Source organism: Amphiprion ocellaris, chromosome 22 (genome assembly GCF_022539595.1).
Source record: "Amphiprion ocellaris isolate individual 3 ecotype Okinawa chromosome 22, ASM2253959v1, whole genome shotgun sequence".
In the NCBI taxonomy this organism is placed as follows: Eukaryota; Metazoa; Chordata; class Actinopteri; family Pomacentridae; genus Amphiprion; species Amphiprion ocellaris.
The window spans coordinates 10,994,545-11,015,495 of record NC_072787.1 but is presented as its reverse complement, the minus strand read 5'-3'; the positions used below and the strand labels follow the sequence as shown (position 1 = coordinate 11,015,495).

The following is a 20,951-nucleotide window of genomic DNA, read 5'->3' as shown; positions in this document are numbered from 1 at the left end:
AACAGCTTCTCTCCATTTGCAAAACTATTTGTTCTCCATTTACAATAAAGTTCTGGTATGCTGCCTTTCTATGTGATGAGAAATAACACTAGTCTCAATAAAGCAGCCACTGACATGAGTTGAAAATAATAGGTAGCAAATATCAAGAGAAATACTTTAAGCATGACAGTCAGGCAATCAGTGTGGCCCAGTGTGGATACAGTGAGTGCTAGTGGCATGTAAATAAAGAACAAAAACTGGACTCTTTTGACAAACACTAATTAGTCTACAACCAACACACACACACAGTTACATTTGTCAACTGTGTCTTCCAGTATGTTACTTCACAAACAGAGGTCCTTGTAGACTTGTTAAAATGTGATGCCCCACTGATCCCAACTTTAATTGCTTTATTCAGAATACAGAAAAGTGATGAATGTCTCTGACAGTTCACTTCAAAGAGATGAGTTTCTGTCATGATTACAGTCTGAGCATTTGGGTCACTGACCTTCATCACCACCTCACCAAATTAGCACCAGTCAAGCATGGACAAATATGCACTTCATGATAAGGTCTGGATAGGCAGGCAGTGATAATCCATGCATCATTTGACACTTCTAACATGAAACATCTACAATATGGTTCACTATAGCAATATTTTTAATATAAACACTATAATCATTGACATCATACCATATTTAGAATTTCTGTACCATGTCTTCATTCCTTGTATTTCAAAAAATACAGGCAAAAAACAAGCTACAGACTTCAAGTTAAATCTTTAACATTGTTCCGCTACTTTCTACCATCGTTAATGAAATTATTTTTGTGCCATTAGTCCGGTCCAGGAGGGGACAGAAAAAGAAAATACACAAACTCGTCTTTCAGCCTAAAATACACAGTACTACAGGTCGGTGGTCACACAACGGCTTGTCCAGCCATTGTTGCACTTTGGAAGCAGGCAGAATAGATTGTTTTGGAATACAACAAGAAGCACTAGTTGAAAACAAATGGCAAAAAAAAGTCTGGCAATGAAACTTACCCTATTTCTAATTAACTGAATCGTTTTAGTTCATCAATTAAATATCTCTACTTCTTTCCTGTCGGAGCTCAGAGCTCAGAGCTCAGAGAGCGATCGAGAGAGAGAAGGAGAAGGCAAGATAAAGAGTCAGAGAAATCAGGAAAATGGTTTGCAAGTTTTACAGAGAACAGACCATAGGGACAGGATTTTGTCAATACAGACGGCCTGACTTCAGTAGGAGATTAAATAATGAACCAAGTGAGTGTGGGATTTGATCGTAGAGTCTCTTACTTTACAATTTGCTGCTAGTCTCAGCCCTTCACTTTTACCATTTGATGTGGAGATCCGAATCCGTGCTGCCAGATTCGGTTGGATGCACATTCTTCTGGTGCACGTACACGTCTGGAGTGTAGATCCTGCCGTAGATTTTAATAGCGTTTTATTATTTTATACAGGACTTTTTAAGAGCAAATATTTATTCATAGTAATGTCATTTAGAGAGCTAATCACACATGCGATGACAGCAAGTGAGCCATTAGTGTCAAGCAAGTCAGTTACCTTACACAGACAGTAAGTCAGTAAGGATCCAGACAGTCTGCAAATCAAACATCCAGTCACTTCGTCAGCCAGTCAGCTAGCCAGTAGACTGACAGCAGGCTAGACAGGGTGGTGTCGGTAAATAAAACATGCTAGTGAGATGGCCTGCAGATGGTAATTTTCACTCTCACTGACAAACACCACTTCTGTGTCTGGCATCTCCCCTCCTGAGTGGAGATGAGTCAGCAGACTTTGGCTCCTGAGCAAAACTAGAACCCCAGCGAAGACCATATTACATGCACTGGCTCATTGCCGCAGTTCTCTTGAATGAGACTGCCAAATGTGCAAGGCAGTGGGCAGAGGAGGGATTCACCTTGCCTTCTTTGTGGACTCCTGCAGAAGTTTTCAACAGTAAACACCTTCAGCAATGAACCAGAGCCCTCAAATGCCACAACAGAATGAACCTGCATGAACATGCATCCCATTGATAATTGGATATGTGGCTCCTTGGCAGCAGTTTTGTGCTCCAGTGGTTCGAGTTTTCATTCCGCACAATATATAGTTACATCTGTGACACTAAAATCTACTGTATTTTGCAATAGGCACATTAGTCCTTTCTCATGGCAGGGAAATCACAGGTGTGACTAATGACATTAATGAAGGCTTCATTCCATTTAGCTGTGCCAGTAAGCCATGCCAGTGCGCCTGCCTGCATAATACTAGAGCCCTGGCACTGGCACACCTAAATTAAATGCAACTGTTATTAGTTACACCTGTTTTGAAAGTAATAATCTCTTTACCCACTAATGTGTGCTTTATTGCCTTTTTAGTAAAACATGCAAATCGACACAGCCAAAGTCTGAAGAAATGTAGAGGAAAGGGCTGATTCATTGTTTTTGCATTTACTGACAGAGATGAACAGTGCTTTGTGGCATTAGCTTATGAGATAATCCCTATTATTCCACTGCTTTTTGACACAATGCTCACAATATTCAGAAAACTGACAAATGCAAGCAAGTGCAGTTGCGTTAAGTAAGCAAAGACAAGTTTGAGTGACTTTGATAAGGGCTTTTTGTAAGACTGAATCACCTGAATCAGTAAAAGCAAAAAGGAAGAAACTCCTAGCGCAGCAGCAAAGCAATTTTTGAGATATTGCATACAACAGTACACATCATTGTGAGCCTTTTACCGTCAGAGGAAACCAGTGATCGTGTATAGAGCCGGCACAAACTCTCAGTGTCCAGCAGGTGCTATGTTGAGAAAATTGCAAAGTTGACTCCCTGTATATGGCTGCTGCCGAGATAATCCCAGTGCCAACGCATTTGCCATCAAATGTCACAATACTCCACCACCCCAATATTCTTCCGAGGCTATTGTCGGGAAGCACAGTTGAGCTGCTATTGAATAGATGTGTTACATCCTGCAGGGTACAATGTAACAGGAACCTCGGCTTAGAAGGGGCTTTTGTAGCTCTGGGGACATATTTAATTGCAGCGCATTCTGACTGATTTGACTTGTGTGCGGCTTCCCATTGAACTGAGGAGGAAAGATGGTCTGACATTTCATTTGGCTCAGCCTTAGATAAGACATGAAAAGCTCAGACAAAGCCTCCTGTTTTTGACAGCATGGTAGAAGACCGAGCTTTTAGCAGCATTCCTTGGAGAACAAAGTGTAAACAAACAAAAGAAAAACTCCAACAGGAAAAAAAAAATCAGAGTTTGAAGTTTTACTACTACTAATTTCTTTACAAGTTTACAGTCTGCGAACGAGACAAGCAGTCACCGAACTACAGTATATCTCTCTCAGACAGACACAGGAACACGAGTTATGAGGTGTGCAAGTGTTATTAGCAGCCCCATGCCTTGCTGGCTGCAGTAGTAGCTCATAAGCTGCAAAATACATGAATCTAAAGTAGCACTGTCGATTGTACATGTCATGTTTGATACAAAACGTTAAAACATACCAGGGTTAGACTCACATCTTACATCCGACAGCCCGATGTGAAAGGGTTCAAGGGTCCATGGTGGTATTTTGTATATATAATCCTATTATTATGTGCTAGGGACACACAGTTTTGGTTTTGCAAATGTCATTGTGGATACATGCACATATGTTTTTTCCGCCTAAGTGCAGAGAGCAAAATAAGAAAAAGACAAAAATACACTGTATGTATTTTAGTGTAAAATTTCAAACTAAATTGTTAACTTCATCTACTTCCAAAGAATTTGGACTACAGCCACAACCAGAGTGAAGCTGACCTATTTCACAAGTTGCAAAAAAGTAAATACAAGTAATATTTATCCATATGTGCACCCTCGCACCAGGAGCACAGCATCAGGGATTAGTCTGTGGGAAGCTATCTGCCTGTCAGTTTCATTTGAAATCCTTTATCAGCCAAAAAGAACATTTTGTAAATCATGAGTTAAATCATTAGTTAAATCGATTCGATAAACAAATTCAGACTATTGGCTATATTAAATACATTATTAGTAGATGGGTTTTGGAATTGAACACAAATTGTCAAAAGGTTTGGCAAGTGAAGACAAATGACAGACACTCAAGATCCAGATCCAAGTTTTAAATCTGGTCACTCATTGCCAGCAATGATGGCATGGTTGCTGTTGTTCTTTATTGAGAAGTTTTATTGCATTGTATGTACTACTAAGCCATAATAAATTGCACCGTGCACACACTTATCAGAGTATTTCAACAAGAAAGAATTCACATTACCGTCTGTGGACAGAGTTTGCCAACAAGACAGCGTCGCAACAAGATGCAGTCATGAAACGTTACAGGTGTTTATCTATGATCAAAATGGAGGTTGAGTTCAAAAATGGGTGCCGTCACACCCATAAGTGCTGCAAACTCAAGCAATAATTACCAATGACTACACTGACTGCCCATGTGCTTGAAGGTCCCTCCACAAGATTCTCTCTAGCCTATATTAAATCTGGTCATTCAGTCTATTTGGCCTGCATCTGTCATATGTGCTCCCTCAAAAAAAAAAAAAAAAATGCCTGCATAGAACGCAGAGGTTGCTAACACCCTGACTCAGGGGATGTTGCAGGATGGGCACCTCTGACCCACATCTGCTCCTTCACACTGTACATGAACATGTCCATGCTTGCACACATGGACCTACACATTCATTATTCGCTGACACCTTCCTCTGAGGTTCAGTGAAGTGCCTTTCCACTTCACCCTGTGACCCATCGGCTCTTTCATTCCCTGATTCCATGACTTGTTGGTCTGCCTTAATTGCCGCGCTCACCCTCTGACCTTATCTCCTCTCTTATCCCCTGAGCAAACCTATTTTCTCTTCGAACTTTTTCATTTTAAAATCTAATTAGTTTGTTCCTTGCAGCAAGCCGTCCCACTTGATTACAGTAGGCAATGCAAATGCTAACAACATAAGTTCTAACCTTCAACTGAAGGGAAACTGCAGGATAAATACTAATGTTTTGAATGTCTCGTGAAAAAAGTAGTAACCAGTTCATCTGGGTCAATATTCTTGTTTTAAGAGACTGCATCGTTTCAGAGTTTTTTAAAAATTGTATTAGAATTTCAGTCTTTACAAAATACTGAGTCTTGTGCTATTGAGGGTTCCACAGCATCTCTGTATCTAAATTCATCAAAGATTTTGAAAGTTTTGACAACTATTTAGCAATTTGCTTCTAACAACAATATGAACAGGGGTCGTAAGACTTTCTTTACATTTTTCTCGATTCAATTCAGTCTGCTTTTGCATCCCCCAGCCAGGTCCCAAGTATTGTGTGATCTGGAAGCCACTGTGGTCATAGCTCCCATAAGGAACACAATCAAAAACGTGCTTCCTCCACTCACATTAAAAAGACACTGTTGAAATATTAACAAAGCTCTGAAATGCAGTGTATGTTAGAAAAGAATGTGTGTAAGGCTACAGAAAAAGATGGTGGTTCCTTGATAATTTCAAACACAGTATGTAGAGCTTGAATCCTCCTGCAGATCTACAATGCCAGATTAATGTGAATAAAGTCAAATGCTGTCTGAATTCTGTTTTCCTGCTTTAGTTTCATGTCCTGGCTCACTGTCAAACTATTGTGGCTCACTTGAATTGAAGGAGTCTTTTTAAGTGTTATTAGTAAGACCTGTACTTTATCCCACTATGACAAGTCTAAATGTCAGTACAGGAAATGGCCTGTGTCAAAAAGGTCTTCTTACCTTCTCCAAATCAGGCCAAGGGGAAATCTTGACCGACAGCACACAGGCTAGACAGCACTGTGAATCAATAAAGAATGTGAAAAGAGTTAGTGTGTTGGTCAAGCCAGTCCTCCTCAATTATGGCTGGCTGATCAGGATATTTATATTTGTTTCCATTTTGTTAATCTGTCTTTCCTTACTTTTAGACCTGCTTTTTAAACCTTTACATGCTGTACAGAAATGTTGTCAAGTAAACCCAATAAACACCTTGATATCGAATCACTACTGTAAATGAAACACCTGTAATGCATACAAACACTTGTTCATCATGACCTGAAAACACATCAATCATTCTTTTGACATTCACAGATATTCACACACCTGCAGGCAAGTGCAATATCCTGCACTGCGACTATATTTATAACATGACAAATAAATGAAACTTTGAAACCTGCATTCCAATGAACATAACAGTTATACAGTTTTCTTTCTTTTTATGACACTCAAATTTGTTAAATCTGGTGATTTAAAGCTATGCCTCATGTGTCAGACATCCAAACATTCAAGAACCCATCAAACAGCAGCTCAAATATAAATTGTGCACTACCTGTAGAGGAGTGACAGCTGTCAGATGTTACTGTCTTAGCCCAAGCCAGCTAATTTATTGCTGCATGGTGAGTGCTTTCGACCCGATTGATCTGTAAAAGCTACTGACTCAGTGTAATAGACCTTTTCCACAGTGGCTTGTATTAGCAGGAAAAGCACAGGTGTATTTGATAACATTAGAAATGATTGTCTTCCATTTAGGTGAGCTCAGGATTACAAAGACAAAAACTAAAATCAAATCAGCAACTTCCGAAATCAATTGGTGCCCTGGTATACCACGAGCCTACGCACATTTGAGACACCCAAACAAACCAGCCCTTTCAGACAAAGGATACATAACATTGTTGGCTAAATCTGTTAAAGGGATGGCATCCTGTCATTTAGACATGTATAAATTAATGCTCCACAGGGCAGTATTCACACATACCAATAAAATGACTAAATAAGCTAAAATATGCATGCAATACCTGTTATACTAATATAATGCATAGAAAATTCGGAGGAAAGACTCCTACAAACAGCTGGAACCAACACACTAAACTTCAGCTCCTGTTTTGTCAAAACGTGGATTACATTAATTATTGGAGAGTCTTATTAATCTGATTTGTCACTACTCTGTCTTCATCACAGTGAAGTTTTATGACTTTCTGTTTGTAATTTAAGTGTGATTTTGGTACATAGATAGTGTCTTTGAGTTGTCTGTGAAGTTATGGACCAATATTGTTGCTAAAATGCTGAAAAAAACTTCCCAAAATCACTTCACACAACTCAATGTTTGTGAATATCCACTACACTTTAGATTTGCTTCATATTGAAGATCGTACAGAAATGTTAGTTGAAATTGCAACTAACATGGAAAATCGACTAGGGTGCTCATTCTGGCACAAGCCGACACATTCAGATGCCATCAGATTTACAGAATTGACTACAAATCTGAAAGTTGCTTATGATTAGGTGGCAAAGCAAATATAATGGGAAATACAAATAAATGAAGAAAAGCTAATGTTTCTGATGATTTGTGACCAAATATGGCACTGATTGTTGAACAGCATCACAGATACAGTCTGTACAGTCAGAACATAAATCAAATTTTTCTGTTTCTTACCAGATTATTTCAGTATCTAGAGTTAAATACTGCTTTCAACAGTGATATTTTTCAGTCAAAACTTGTGTGGAGTCCAAGACTGATGAATTACTTTACTACTTTATTATCATCAACATGTTGACCCTAAATGTTATTTTAAACATAATAAATCCAAAATGAGTTGCACTAAAACCCTCCATATACTTCCAGTTTGAAACAAGCCTCAATAGCACACATAATAACATTTAATGTATAAGGTTAAGGTTAGGCTGGCAGGCTTGTGTAGTTTATGCTTTAGAGAGTTCCAAACTTTAAATTGAAATAAGTGCATAAATTGCATCATTAAATTTGGCTCCTAGCAAAAAAAAACAAAAAACAAATAGAGGCCTGTATTTTACAGTATCTCAAGAGACTGTTTTGACAATGACATACCTGCTAAGCAATCTTGTGTGAGAGAACAGCTTGAAGCATCACGCTACCATTAGTTTTATACTAAACACTCTAACATCATGTTCTGGGAGAGATCACCTGTGTTCATTATTTGTGCAACGCAGGATCAGTGCAATAAATTCTGTGACTTCTTCTCACTCAAAGTGGACAACATTCGTGGACCTCTTGCCCGAACTACCCGCATGCCCTTAGCATCTGTTACTCCTGACACAGTTACCACAGCTTTGCTGACTTTGTGGAGGTGGAGGTGCAGGAGATTGAAGCAATGCTTCGTCAAATCAAACCATCAACCTGTGCTCTAGACCCACTCCCTTCCTTTCTGATAAAATGCAACACTTCAGCTCTCAGCTCCCTCATTACCACAATTATAAACTGTTCACTCCGCTCTGGTCATGTTCCATCCACTCTCAAAACAGCGCTAATCAAACCACATCTCAAAAAACACAACCTTAATCCTCAAGACCTGGCCAGCTACAGACCTATCTCAAACCTTCCATTCCTTTCGAAGGTTCTGGAGAAGGTTGTAGCTGGCCAGCTCCACGATCATTTATCCAGATATTCACTATACGAGAAATTCCAGTCTGGTTTCCGTTTAGCCCACAGTACAGAGACAGCCCTGGTCAGGGTCACCAATGACCTTTTGGTGGCCTCTGACCAGGGCTCTCCATCACGTCTCATTCTTCTGGACTTAACAGCTGCCTCTGATACAGTTGATCACAACATCCTTCTCCACCGACTGCAATACAATATTGGTCTGTCTGGTACTGTGCTAGACTGGTTCAAATCATTCCTGGCAGGTAGAACTGAGTATGTGGTCCTGGGGGATGCCAAGTCAAGACCCCACTTTGTCACCTGTGGGGTCCCTCAGGGGTCTGTCCTTGGCCCCACCCTCTTCAACATCTACATGCTCCCCGTGGGCCACATCATCGGCAAGCATGGAATGTCCTTTCACTGCTACGCCAATGATACTCAGCTCTACCTGCACACTGACCCCAATTCCACATCGGCACCATCAGCCCTGATAGCCTGCCTGGAGGAGACAAGAGCATGGTTAGCAGAAAACTTCCTTCAACTGAATGCTTCTAAAACTGAAGCCATTCTCATAGGGACCCCTCACCAGCTCTAATCCTCTCCCATCTCTGCTATCTCACTGTCTGATTTCTCCATTCCTCTTTCTTCCTCTGTCAGAAATTTGGGAGTCATCTTTGACCCACATTTGTCATTTGAACACCACATACAAAATCTCTGTAAAATCTCATTTTTTCATTTAAAAAACATCTCAAAACTTCGTCCCACTCTCTCCCCCTCCGACGCTGAGAAGCTGGTTCATGCCTTTGTCTCCTCCAGGCTGGACAACTGCAATGCCCTCCTCGTCGGGATCCCAGCAAAAAGCCTCCAAAAGCTTCAACACGTGCAAAACACCACCGCCAGGATCCTGACAAGGACGCCCAAACACGCTCACATCACACCTGTCCTCTGTAACCGCCACTGGCTTCCAATCGCAAAACGCATCCAGTACAAAATCTGTCTGCTTGCCTACCAGTGTATACATGGACATGCCCCGGACTACCTTTCAGAACTCTTAACCCTTCGCTCCATCTCCAGACAACTTCGATCCACTAATACCAACCTTCTGTGCACTCCAAGATCCAACCTGAGAACAATGGGCGACAGAGCGTTCCAGACAGCTGCTCCTAAACTGTGGAACACACCACCACCACCCCTGAGGGCCCCACAGTCCCCGGAGTCATTTAAGAAAGGGCTAAAGACATTCTTATTTAAGCTCTAAACATATTACTACTGTTTCTAAAATGTTTCTTTTAAATGTATTGTAGCACTTTGAAATTTTATATGTAAAGTGCATTATAAATTAAAGGTATTATTATTATTATTATTATTATTATTATTATTATTATTATTATTATTATTATTATTATTATTATTATTATTATTATTATTATTAGTCTTTTAATCTTGTGCACAACAATATGTTCTCTATATTTTATGTAGACTGAAGGAGGAATGAAAGTCAGAGCATAGAGGGAGATTTTGTGTCCAAAAATACGCCAGTCAGTCTTTTCATTTGTAATATAACAGGCCTCGAGGCTGCATTAAACTGTTGTGCAAGGAGGACCTGCCACCTATCTGTCTTTTGCAATGGATTACTCCTGAGAGGCTGTCACCAAAATTTGAAGTTTACTGCTGGTATTTTAGAAAGCTGGGTTTTTTTTCTCTTCTATCAAATACAATTCTGCTCTGCTGGATATATGAGGTGTGCCATTTCAATCAGCCATTGTTCAACTGTGTCTGGAAGCAACAACTGTACTAGGTACCAGAGATGCTAGGTACATTGCCAAGAGTTTTCCCAGTGTTGTGTAAATTCAGATGGAATCACATCTGCCCGTTACTGCAAAAACAAGGAAATTTCACCACAAGTTTGGAGAGAAGAGACAAAGAATAAAATTTTAAACAATAATTTTTCAAAAATGACTGCTACTTTGCGGTCATCTCTGATAAAAGGCTATCAGTGATTGTTTTTTATATCATGTCCTACACAAGTTGTATTCTTGATTGTTAACTCACAGCACAGTAATTACAGACTGCTTCTGCTTCTAAATCATAGCAATAAATATCTGTGTATGCACATACGAGCTGCATGAAGTGCCCTAGAACATCAATCAGTGAGCAACAAAAATCCATTTTTGCACTAATTTGCACTAATTCAAGACTATTTTTTCTTAGTGGATGGCAACAGCTTTATTAAGAAAAACAAAGAAAACGTCCTATTGTGAATTGGATACAGTCAGCATAAAAGGAGCTAATACTCTGTCACATTTCAAAGACAATGTTTCTGAAATAGCTCAGTGCAACATGGCAATTCATTCATGTTACGCCACATTTCTGATGACGCAAAGTCACTCTCTGAGTGAAATTGTGCTTTCAGGGAGTCCTGTCCTGCAAGCATTCAAGGATGCAAAGAAACACACACATTTGATCTCTCTCTCTCTCTCTCTCTCTCTCTCTCTCTCTCTCTCTCTCTCTCTCTCTCTCTCTCACACACACTCACACACACATACACACAAACCCACACACACACACACACACACACAGAGCTGCTAATGACAAATTCCAGAGTCTACGTGTCGTATATTGCTGTGAACCATGCATGCATTATTAAAACTGACTTATGCCAATCTGTTCGTTTAATTGGAATTTTAAATACAACTTTATGGCAATCAGACCTGTATTGCCGAATAAAGTGGTTACCCATATTTAATGTTCTCCTGTTTTTTAAAACCCTGAAGGAGGAAAGTGTAAACAGACTTGACAGAAATGTCTGACTCTGGGAATTTTGAATATATTGTGACTCATTAGCTGTGTGCACCTTGCCAGCATCCTCAACAGCTCAAATAATCATCATCCGTAGCATATGGCTAATAATGCTAATGTCATCAGAATGAGGCAAAGCTTGGAAAATGAAGAAATAATAATTAGAATTTCCATGCCCAATTTCCCCAGCCAATCACTCCTGATTTCCACAGGCTGCTTTGCCTTTCAAAAATGATTCCCAAAGTCTAGCACATCTGAATATCTTGGATGATTGATGGCTCTAATTTACCTCCATGTAACATCTAATATTAAACTCTGAATAATGCATAATCCAGTTAGCAGCACTGAAAGACAAAGAGGGCGCACGTTATGACCATGAGACAAATGCACACACTCACTGACATCATGGCAGCAGCATCACATCTCAGCGCATTCATGGTTTTAAATATGCAGACACACCCATTGCTAAAAATAGGTACAGCATTCTCTTGTGGAGAATTTTATGAACTGAAAGATGCACGTCAAACAAACACAGACACGTTTTACTTCTCAATCTGATAAACCCCGTGCATCAAATGCAAATGAAGTGTTAGTAGTATGCTATGTTTGTACGTTTTAAATTCCAAAGCCAAATAATGTCAAGTGGTCAGGATTCAGAGATTTTACAGAACAGGTCACAAAAACATAAAGTGTTAGGATTCTCTCAGTCCTCTCGGTTATTGTGCGGTAAAAGTACTTCATGTGTTATCCTACTTTTTTTTTCTTAGACACACATTCATACAGCCATCTCCTGGTTTCAATTGTATACTTAACTGTTCATTTAACTTTCAAAAAAACAAAGACAGAAAAAAATGCCGTAACACAATGTTTGTTACTACATGATGCAGATAACTGAGAGGATGACATTAATAAAACACTGAAATATTATAATTTCAGTAATATACTGTGTTACGGCTGTGGCCGTATTTTGTGATATTGTGTTTGTGTGATATTGTGATATTGTGTCTGGGAGTGGGTGGTCTGTCTTTGTGTGGATCTTTGTCTCGTCCTTGTTCTCTGTGAGTCGCCTGTTCGTCTTGTTAGTTCGTAGTGTGTGGTCTGTCTGTATGTCTATCTTCGTTCTGTGAAAAAGCTGTAATTGGTGACCAGGCGGACCCAGTTGCTGATTGGCTGTTCCCCATTTTAAAACTTCGGCGGCCGGCAGTGGAGAGAGGAGCCACTTTGACAGCAGCACCCCTTTTGCGTGTTTTTTTCCCAGCCTCCAAACTTTTGACTTGAGAACTGTGACCGTTGTTAGATTAGGCTAGTTTTGTTTCTGGTGTTAGATTTAGTTAGGATTCTGTTTCTGGTAACTGTGTTTAGGATTGGACAAGTTTTTTTGTTTGGGTGCAGAAATGCCTCTTTAGTTTGAGTCCAGTTTTTTGTTATTTTTTGTTCAAAATATATAGGTCCATATAGTGGTTTGTTTTATTTTAAAATATTGTAAATAAATATTTCTTTTTGTAATTTTCTTAGACCCTGTTGCTTGTTTTGGGGACTGGGGAAATCTTCCACCTTTTTGTTAAAAACAAACATTATGCTGTGCATCTTCCCCCTAGACGGGTGCGTAACATACTGTATATAATAAAACAAGTTTCTAAGATTCAGTGGAGGACAATACATACTAAGGTGTTTCTTGTATTTAGTCTAATTAATATAAATGGCATGAACAATATATTGGAAACATCAGTGTAACAGAACGCAATACAACAGCACAACAAACTATAACCTCTAGATTTCCAGCAAAAACTTAATTTACATTCAGCTTTTGCCGTCATGAAGGTAGGATTTATACCAAGGCTTTTGTACAGCCTGGCAAATCAGTTTTACTTCCCATGGCTTTAGCTTTCTCTACCAAGAATTCAGAAACCCGCAGTAAGTTACAAATATCATGTAATTAATTAGTGGCGTGTTAAAAAAGAATTTTGTTCAAACTATCCTAAGTTGTCTCATCACATATCATTCCCATCGTTGTGTGGACACTGAACGGAACTGTATAAACTGATGTACATGAGTGAAATTTTGTGCAAATCTGCATAAAATATATTTAGATCACTTTAGATCACAACTCCAAGAATCCCAATGCTTATAAATGTGCTAAAAGGAGTAAGTGTGAACCCTCAAATGCACATTTTCGAATTGTGCACTGGTGGTTTGTCAAAGTTGTGTTCCTGCCAGAGGAATGAACACGCTCAGATAACCCCGGACGAGGTGATAGCGGGTGCGGCTCATGGCTCCAGTAGCCTCAGTGATTCAGGAGGCTGGTCACAGACAACTGTGATCTGATGCCCGAGGCCTGTTTTGCTTGCTCTCAAAAGCCCCAGTGCAAGCAGTCAACAGAGACGGCAACATTGATTATTCCAATCAATATCCCCAACTATTGCTATTTTACCATTTCTATAATACACTGCACTGTTATACCATAAGTACACCATTTATTTAGAAACCCTCTATAGCAAAATTAATATGTAATGGATTTCTCTTAAAGGAGAATAATATAAAAAACATATTTTCAGTTTTTGTTGTTATAGCCTGGAGCGCTAAACATGCACACACACATATATATGCACTGAGCTCAGTCAGGCAGCTGGGAAGCAGTGAGATGGTTGACCTAGATTGGGTGCTGGGTTTGAAGACATGCAGGAGAAACCATCTGCATACAAAGTCAGAAATCTCTAGACCAACAGTCAGAAAAACCAGAGAAGTAGAAATAATTCCAACTTTTTCCCTGCTACAGAATATGTCAACTTTCCTCCCTGTAGTCTGTTTTTCTGTTCTTTATTTTGACATGAAGGCCACAGGAAACAGAAACAGAGATATGGACGGGCACAGAGGAGATCACTGTGGTGTCATCTGACACTGCAGTGCAGAACCACTATATTGTCTTGTCTATATGAACAGGAGTGCAACTTTTGAATGGCAGTCACGAGTTATTTAATGACAGGCACAACTTACAGCCTTCAAGTAAAAAGTACAGCTTGCCAGTTTGCTCATTTGATAATTAGGTGAATCTTGAAGGTGCTGCTAATTAGCCAGATTGTTGTGAAGCATGCCGTTCCTCATGAATGCAGCCAGATCTTGGGCCAGCATCAAAATGTATCATCTAGCTTCATCACACTTGAACAAATACAATCCAAGACATTATATTTGGCATACAAAAGTCAATCTTAAATTACGGCACCCTTATTAGTCTGCTGGGATCGCTGCCCTTGACTTGAAAGTCATTTCAATCCTAACACTGAAGAGTGGATTATATATCAGTAAAGAGTCAAAGATGCAGACAGAAGAGAAAAACAGAAAAGCTAATATGACATTTAATGATTATAAATGCTATATTGTGCATAGTAGTTTCTAAACAAGGACTCTTACGCAGGTTTCATCATCTTGAGTTGCAGACTATAGATACTGTGGATCATTAACACATTTAAAATATTAGTGTTGCCTTCCAAAGCTAGAGCTGTCAGCAGCAAACCTCTGAAACCGATGATGAGAGGTGTACAAGAGGATCAACTGATCAACAGGGTTTGGCCAAATAAGGGATGGGAGGAAAGCACCAACACAAAGTCTAATACATAAAGTGATGTACATGTATGCATGTAGGAGAAAAGGTGAGAAGAAAATGGATGTTCTATTTTTTACTGAGTTTCAATTCTGTCCTTTGTTTCACTCCTCTCTCTCTCATTTCCTTCACACCTGTAAGAGCAATGTGCACCTGATAATCTCTTTAAAATCAGCACACTGCCAGCTACACACATGGATACAGCCAGTCTGATGCTAACCAAACGGATTTTCTCAACCAAGTGGAAAATCTTGCGAAAAAGGGTCAAAAGCGGTAACAAAACTGTGTATGTGACAACAAGCAAGACAGTGCAGAGGAAATGTGGTCTTATTTATGTGAATTGAACACACAATACATGCGGCGCTACCCATTTTTTCAACCATTTGGACTTGTCACAGTTAAGTGACTGAATGATCTGTGAGACATGGCTCAGTGATTGTGTACAGTGCTTGTGGATTAGCTCAGAGTCCTGCCATCAGCAAGGATCATTTGTCTCAACATCAGTGAGTCACTCAGCCAGTCAGACATTAGTCCACTCTGACTTTCTTTTTACATCTCACTGTTGAAAATGTGCTCCATACCCTTTACCTTTTAAATATGAAACGGCAATGCATATAGTCCAATTCACAGACATATTCACGCTTTCCCCTCACCATTGCATACTGAAAGTACACAAAATAATATCCGGGATTCCCTGCCCACTCATTCTTGGACTTTAGATCAGGAATATACTACATATGTTCATGTAGGGCATGCCAGCTGTTATCTGGATTATATAAGCATTATGACAGTGCAGAATTTACAGTATTTGCAATGACATATTGCATGAGCAAAAATGTATTTCATATTATAAGAATAGCCTATGCATTCCCTGAAGCATGCAAACGCATGCACGTAATGATGTACAATATGCCCAAACCCATTTATAGCAATTAAAATATATTGTCAAGAGTCTTGTAAGACAGAGAGGGATAAAGGCTAACAGCTAACAGCTCCCTGAGGGAAGGCCACTCAAGGCTCCCACTGTTTCTTTACAATCACTGAAAGCTTCCTTTAATTCTCTGAGGCATTGTCCTTGACTTACAATCCTGCAAGGGAACACAATCCAATATGAATTTCAAACTGTCTGCAAACCTTTAAACATTTTTCAGTGCATGGAACCTGCTGTAACTGCCTTTTATTTGCAAGAAGACAGAACAATGTGTGATTTTCATTGAAGCCCCCAAGGTCAGACTGCTCAACTTTTTTTTTTTTTAAATAGTTAATACTGTTTTCATATTTATTTTATTTCTAAATCAACTAAAATAATACAAACTAAAATTTTCACCAACTAAACTCAAATAGTTAAATTTCATGCCTCTGTATTTAAAATTCTATCAAAGTTAATGTCAATGACTCATTCATTCATTCATTCATTTATTTTTAAAATGGGACAGTTCGTATTAATGTACATTTCCATGTAAAGACGAGAGATTGTGGCCAAACGGCTTATTTCCATCTCAAGTCCCATTGGCAGATCAAAAATAGGGAACAACCTAAAACCATAACTGAACAAAGATATATAGATAAAAAAAAAATAAAAAAAAACAACAACAAACGATAACACTTAGTGGACATAACAGACAAAAGCTGAGATATCACGATGGTGACCATATAACTTAACTACAAGGCTTGTTAAGGGTGTTGACAAACCATAGAGAGCACAGCTAACAACCCTGGTGGACTTTACAACATCCTAATTATATAGTGGTCATTGTGACACTAAAGAGTTTTTTGGGTTTTTTTTAAAGAAAATTATTTGCATTTCCAGTTTCTCTTTGCAACACAGATGCACAATAGATAAGAACTTTGAAGTAATGCAACAGTGCTTTTGTCTTCTTTTTCTGCCTTAGGTCCAGCATCATTCAGCTGGCCTTGCCGGGGAAATGAAGCATCATTACCAATTTGCCCAAAAGCAAAGCCAAATGTGGTTTGTTCAGGCTTAGGCCACCCCGAGCAGTTCAAAAACCCTCATTAATGTAATTGAAAGGAGAGTTTGGCTTTACTGCTGTGGGCAACTAGTTCCAAAACGAACCTTGGTAATTTGGCTATTTGGAAAATTGATCAACATTAATAATGAGTAGGCTTTGGCCAGCACTTTGAGACCCTGTAGAGGAAATCAGGCTGGTAATAGCTGGTGCTGGACATAAAAGCTCCAAATATAACTGCTGTCACCAGCTATTTGCTATAAATGCACATCCAGGAGCTGTCCATGGTGCTGAAAAATACAGTATTTCTCTCCCAAAGCTCATGAAACAGAGATAATCAGAGATATGTCACAATTAAATGGCGCTTCAGTCATTGATACAGCGGATAAACAATGTATATAAACATGATTAACAGCTGGGAGTGCAAAAAATCCACAGTATTTTTTTTTTGTTTCTTTATTCTATCCCTCCCTGCCTAATACAACACAACAAGTTGAAAGAGAACCATTTTTGAAATTCCACTTATGTAAACCTACACTCCTGGTTGTACATTCAAATACACTGTATGAGCACACTGAACACTGAAGTGCTTGGAAATGAAGTGAAATGTCAGCACACATCTCTCTTAAGTCATCACTCACCTATGTCTGCACAATTACCATCTGAGCCGGTGACTTCTGTAGAGCACTAACCTGTTAACGCTGGAGACGGCACGCATTCCCAGTACCTCTGACAAGTGGAGGGATAGTGTGACTGAACAGGAAAAAGTGCCTCTGAAAGCACCACAGCCATATCCCATCTTCAACACTCGGAGACACAGTGAGAAAGACTTAGGAAGTGAGGGGACAGTGGGAAAAAAAGGCCGACAGAGAGCAATGAGCATATGGTGGGTTCAGCTGATAACCTTGACCGAGACTGTCATCCTGCCGCTGTCTTGTATGAGTAGATATGATTGGCATTCAAAGAGGATAGGAGCCACCATTTACCTGGGTGTTATCTCTAAGACAGCAGGCCTGAGTCGCTCTGTGATCTAATGAAATAGTGCATTCCTCCGTGACAGGACCAAAAGGGAAAATGAGATTTGGCTCCAAAGAAAAATGGGTGGTCATTTCATATCTGACGGTGTTTTATTAGTTTCACAGAATGTTGTAAACATGAGAATGGTCAGATGCAAGCATGGGCTTTTGGAAACCCACCCCTCTTCGCTAATTTCTGCCTCCTTTTCAGATAGCTTCCGGCTGCTTTTTCATTTTATTTTCTTTACTATTTGTTCTTGTTGCATTCAACTCTCCAATCACCACTGTACTGTCACCCCCACCCCCACTAAATAAGTAGGGCAGCTACTTGGAGAGTGGGAGATCAAAACTGACAGGTCAGTATTAGTAAGAGGTTGGATAGATGCAGAGGAAAAGATGGGACAATATGAAAAGAAAACGACAGACTGAAAGGAATAAACAAAAAGTGGAGAGAGAAAAGAGAGCAAGGAAGACTTCACAGATACCCCGCTGCAGTCTGATAATCATGTGAACTTCTGTGAGTTTCAGACACAATCTGTTTGCACATGCACACAAAGTGCACATTGTGTATTTAAACTGGTTACATAACTAGCTGTTTTACAACCTAAATAGATGCATACAGTATGAATACACTCTCTCAGTAGTTTGAATCCAGCAACCAGCCAGGGAAATCTAGATCCATCCATCCATCCATTATCTATACACCGCTTAATCCTCATTAGGGTTGTGGGGGGCTGGAGCAGACTTAGGGCGAGGGCAGGTGACACCCTGGACAGGTCAACAGTGTGGCGACACTGATAACCACCGACCACTGTGTAGTCAGGAAAATCTAGATGGGAAAGTAAAACCCTACTTCTACTACCTCTTGAGCACGGCACCAATGCCACAGCGACACTTTCTAGTGACTAACAAGATTTTTCCTTGAAAAACCTATAAAATGACATTCATTTTTTTATCAAATGAAATGACTGCCAGGAAAAAATGTTTACACATTTCAGGTTACTCTTGCAGGCAGAATTTAATTAGTGAAAAAAATTGCATTTTTCAAGGAAAATATCATCAGTGGTATTTTAATGCTAACTGATTAATTCCAATATGCAAAGAACACATTAAACCCTTCTCATAAAGGAAGCGTGCAGCAGATTCGACTGTGACTCACAAGATGCACATATTGCTACTCTGCTCTATCCACTGCCGCAGATTCCCATTTACAATGTCACCACAGCTTACCACAATATAAAGTTTTATTATATCCATCCACAGCAGAGGCTTCTGTTGGCTGTAGGCTAGAGCTCACCACAGTATGAAACCTATAAAGCCACAGTGCATTGGCTGTGCTCTGGCATGACAAGAAGAGTATACCCCTGAGAGCTGGATAAGAGAGACTGAGAGTATTGACACCTACACATCCTATCTCTCACAGCCTTGACATTTCATACATATATAATTTACATGAGATGACAGCGCGGGAACACACCCATATACCCGCACATGTTGGATGACATCAACACTGAATGTTGAAAAAGTTTTCCTGCGCATCAAAAATAAACACTTTTAGGAAAAATCTGACTGCATCGACATCCACGAGACTTTGCTCATAATTTTATAGACTGTCCAAATGGATACATACAGTATGAATACACTCAGTATGAATACAGTATGAATATATTATCGCACAAATTCAGCTGACCATCAAAAGCAGCAAAAAGTTCTATACACATGGATGAGTACTGGGGAACTGTCTTCATTTCTGAATATGATTCTGTATGTTGTGGACAAATGTTTAAAATACTATTAACATTCTAAAATCATACCATTTAGCCCATTTAGTTTCCTGTGCGGCTCACAACTGCAAGTCATTACAGCTCATATGGCTGAGTCTTTTATTCCCACTGTGGCCTGGTGTCATAACAGATAACACTATGCAGTAGAAGCAATTTGTTAGTGGTATTAGGGATTTGAAACTTTTCGATGGAAGATTACTTTTTGTTATATCTCAGTCATCAGTAAATCAGTTCATAAAAAGCCACTCTGGCTTTACAGCTTTGGAAGTAATTATTAGACCACTGTGACCACTGTTTGCTGCCTCTTTCTTTGCTCTTCTTAATGGAGCCATACTGTGTTTTCTTCCTAAGTTTGTAATGGACAGCTGTTTGGCTGAGTGCAAGTGGCTCTCTCGCAGTTCTCTCCTGTTAAACGTTGTGAGATTTAGTTTGGATTATCTATTGACTTTACCTATACTGCTAATGCACAAAATAATAGTTACTCAAAAAAAAGTCTTTAGCCATCTAATGTGATTTTCAAAATGTACACATTTTCTCTCAAGACATCGTATTGGTTAACAGAATTCATTGCATGTATTGGATTATATTTTTTCGTGGTTTTTAGAAGAGGCTGTAAATATTGTACTACAATAAAATGAAAACATAATTATCAAAGTTTTGTGTTAATCAACAGGTGGTCTAATTATTTCCAAAGTTGAGAATACAGACTTCAGTCAAATTTGACAGCATGTGAAGAAGACGTGGGAAAAAAAGGAAACTACAAAGAGACATGTTGCAAAGCAATTTTAAACAGAAAAAACAACATACCGTAGCATCTGATGTGTGATGCATGCATGGAAAGAGGTGTCACCCATGTGCACATGCACACGCATGGAGGTGAGAACACACAAGAAAGGCAGGGATGTTATTTTCATGCTCCTCCTGCTGCTCCGAGCTGAAAGTCTGCCTGTCGGTTGTGTTTGATCCCACTGAGCTGCCGTACTTCTGTCAGAGGCAGGGATATCCCACTGGGACCCTGCTGCTTCAGTCCTATCAGCATGATGTCATCCTCTTGCTCACTCACCTCTCCCTCTTCCTTTGCTTCCTTTCTCGTCGTCACTTCCACCAAATTTCTCTACATCTACCAGCCAGCCTTCTCCCTCTCTTTCATGAGAGGGAGAAGGCTGTTGTCATGTGTTCACTTCGGAGACAATCATCGTCAGCAAAGAGTTCTGGTGCAAATGCGTCATTCGAGTGCCTTTTGTAATATAAACTAATTGGCATCAGAGCTCTAATTTGTTTTGTAGCTTTATAACATCTTTGTGTTTGCTGCCACACCCCGTCACGAAGAGTCTGTCATGTCATTAGCAGTAACACAACAAGACTACGTACGTCTGACATGTGAATGCATCTGTGTGTGT

General features: G+C 39.5%; 1 protein-coding gene across 5 annotated transcripts in view; it reads right to left on the bottom strand.

Moving 5' to 3' along the window:
- ctnnd2a (catenin (cadherin-associated protein), delta 2a) overlaps positions 1–20,951 on the bottom strand; it is a 271,300-nt gene that overhangs the window by 232,895 nt on the left and 17,454 nt on the right. The window contains exon 2 of one of the 5 annotated variants that reach the window (XM_035943707.2): positions 5,738–5,794. The exons of 1 other annotated variant lie outside the window; for it this stretch is intronic. Coding sequence is in view for 3 of the 4 variants with exons in the window: in XM_035943711.2 (XP_035799604.1) it covers positions 20,359–20,413 (55 nt within the window). In the remaining variant the exon portion in view is untranslated. Of the gene's footprint in view, positions 1–5,737; positions 5,795–20,358; positions 20,506–20,951 lie in introns of those variants that run through there. 3 more of the 5 variants (XM_035943711.2, XM_035943705.2, XM_035943710.2) reach the window with 3 other exon arrangements.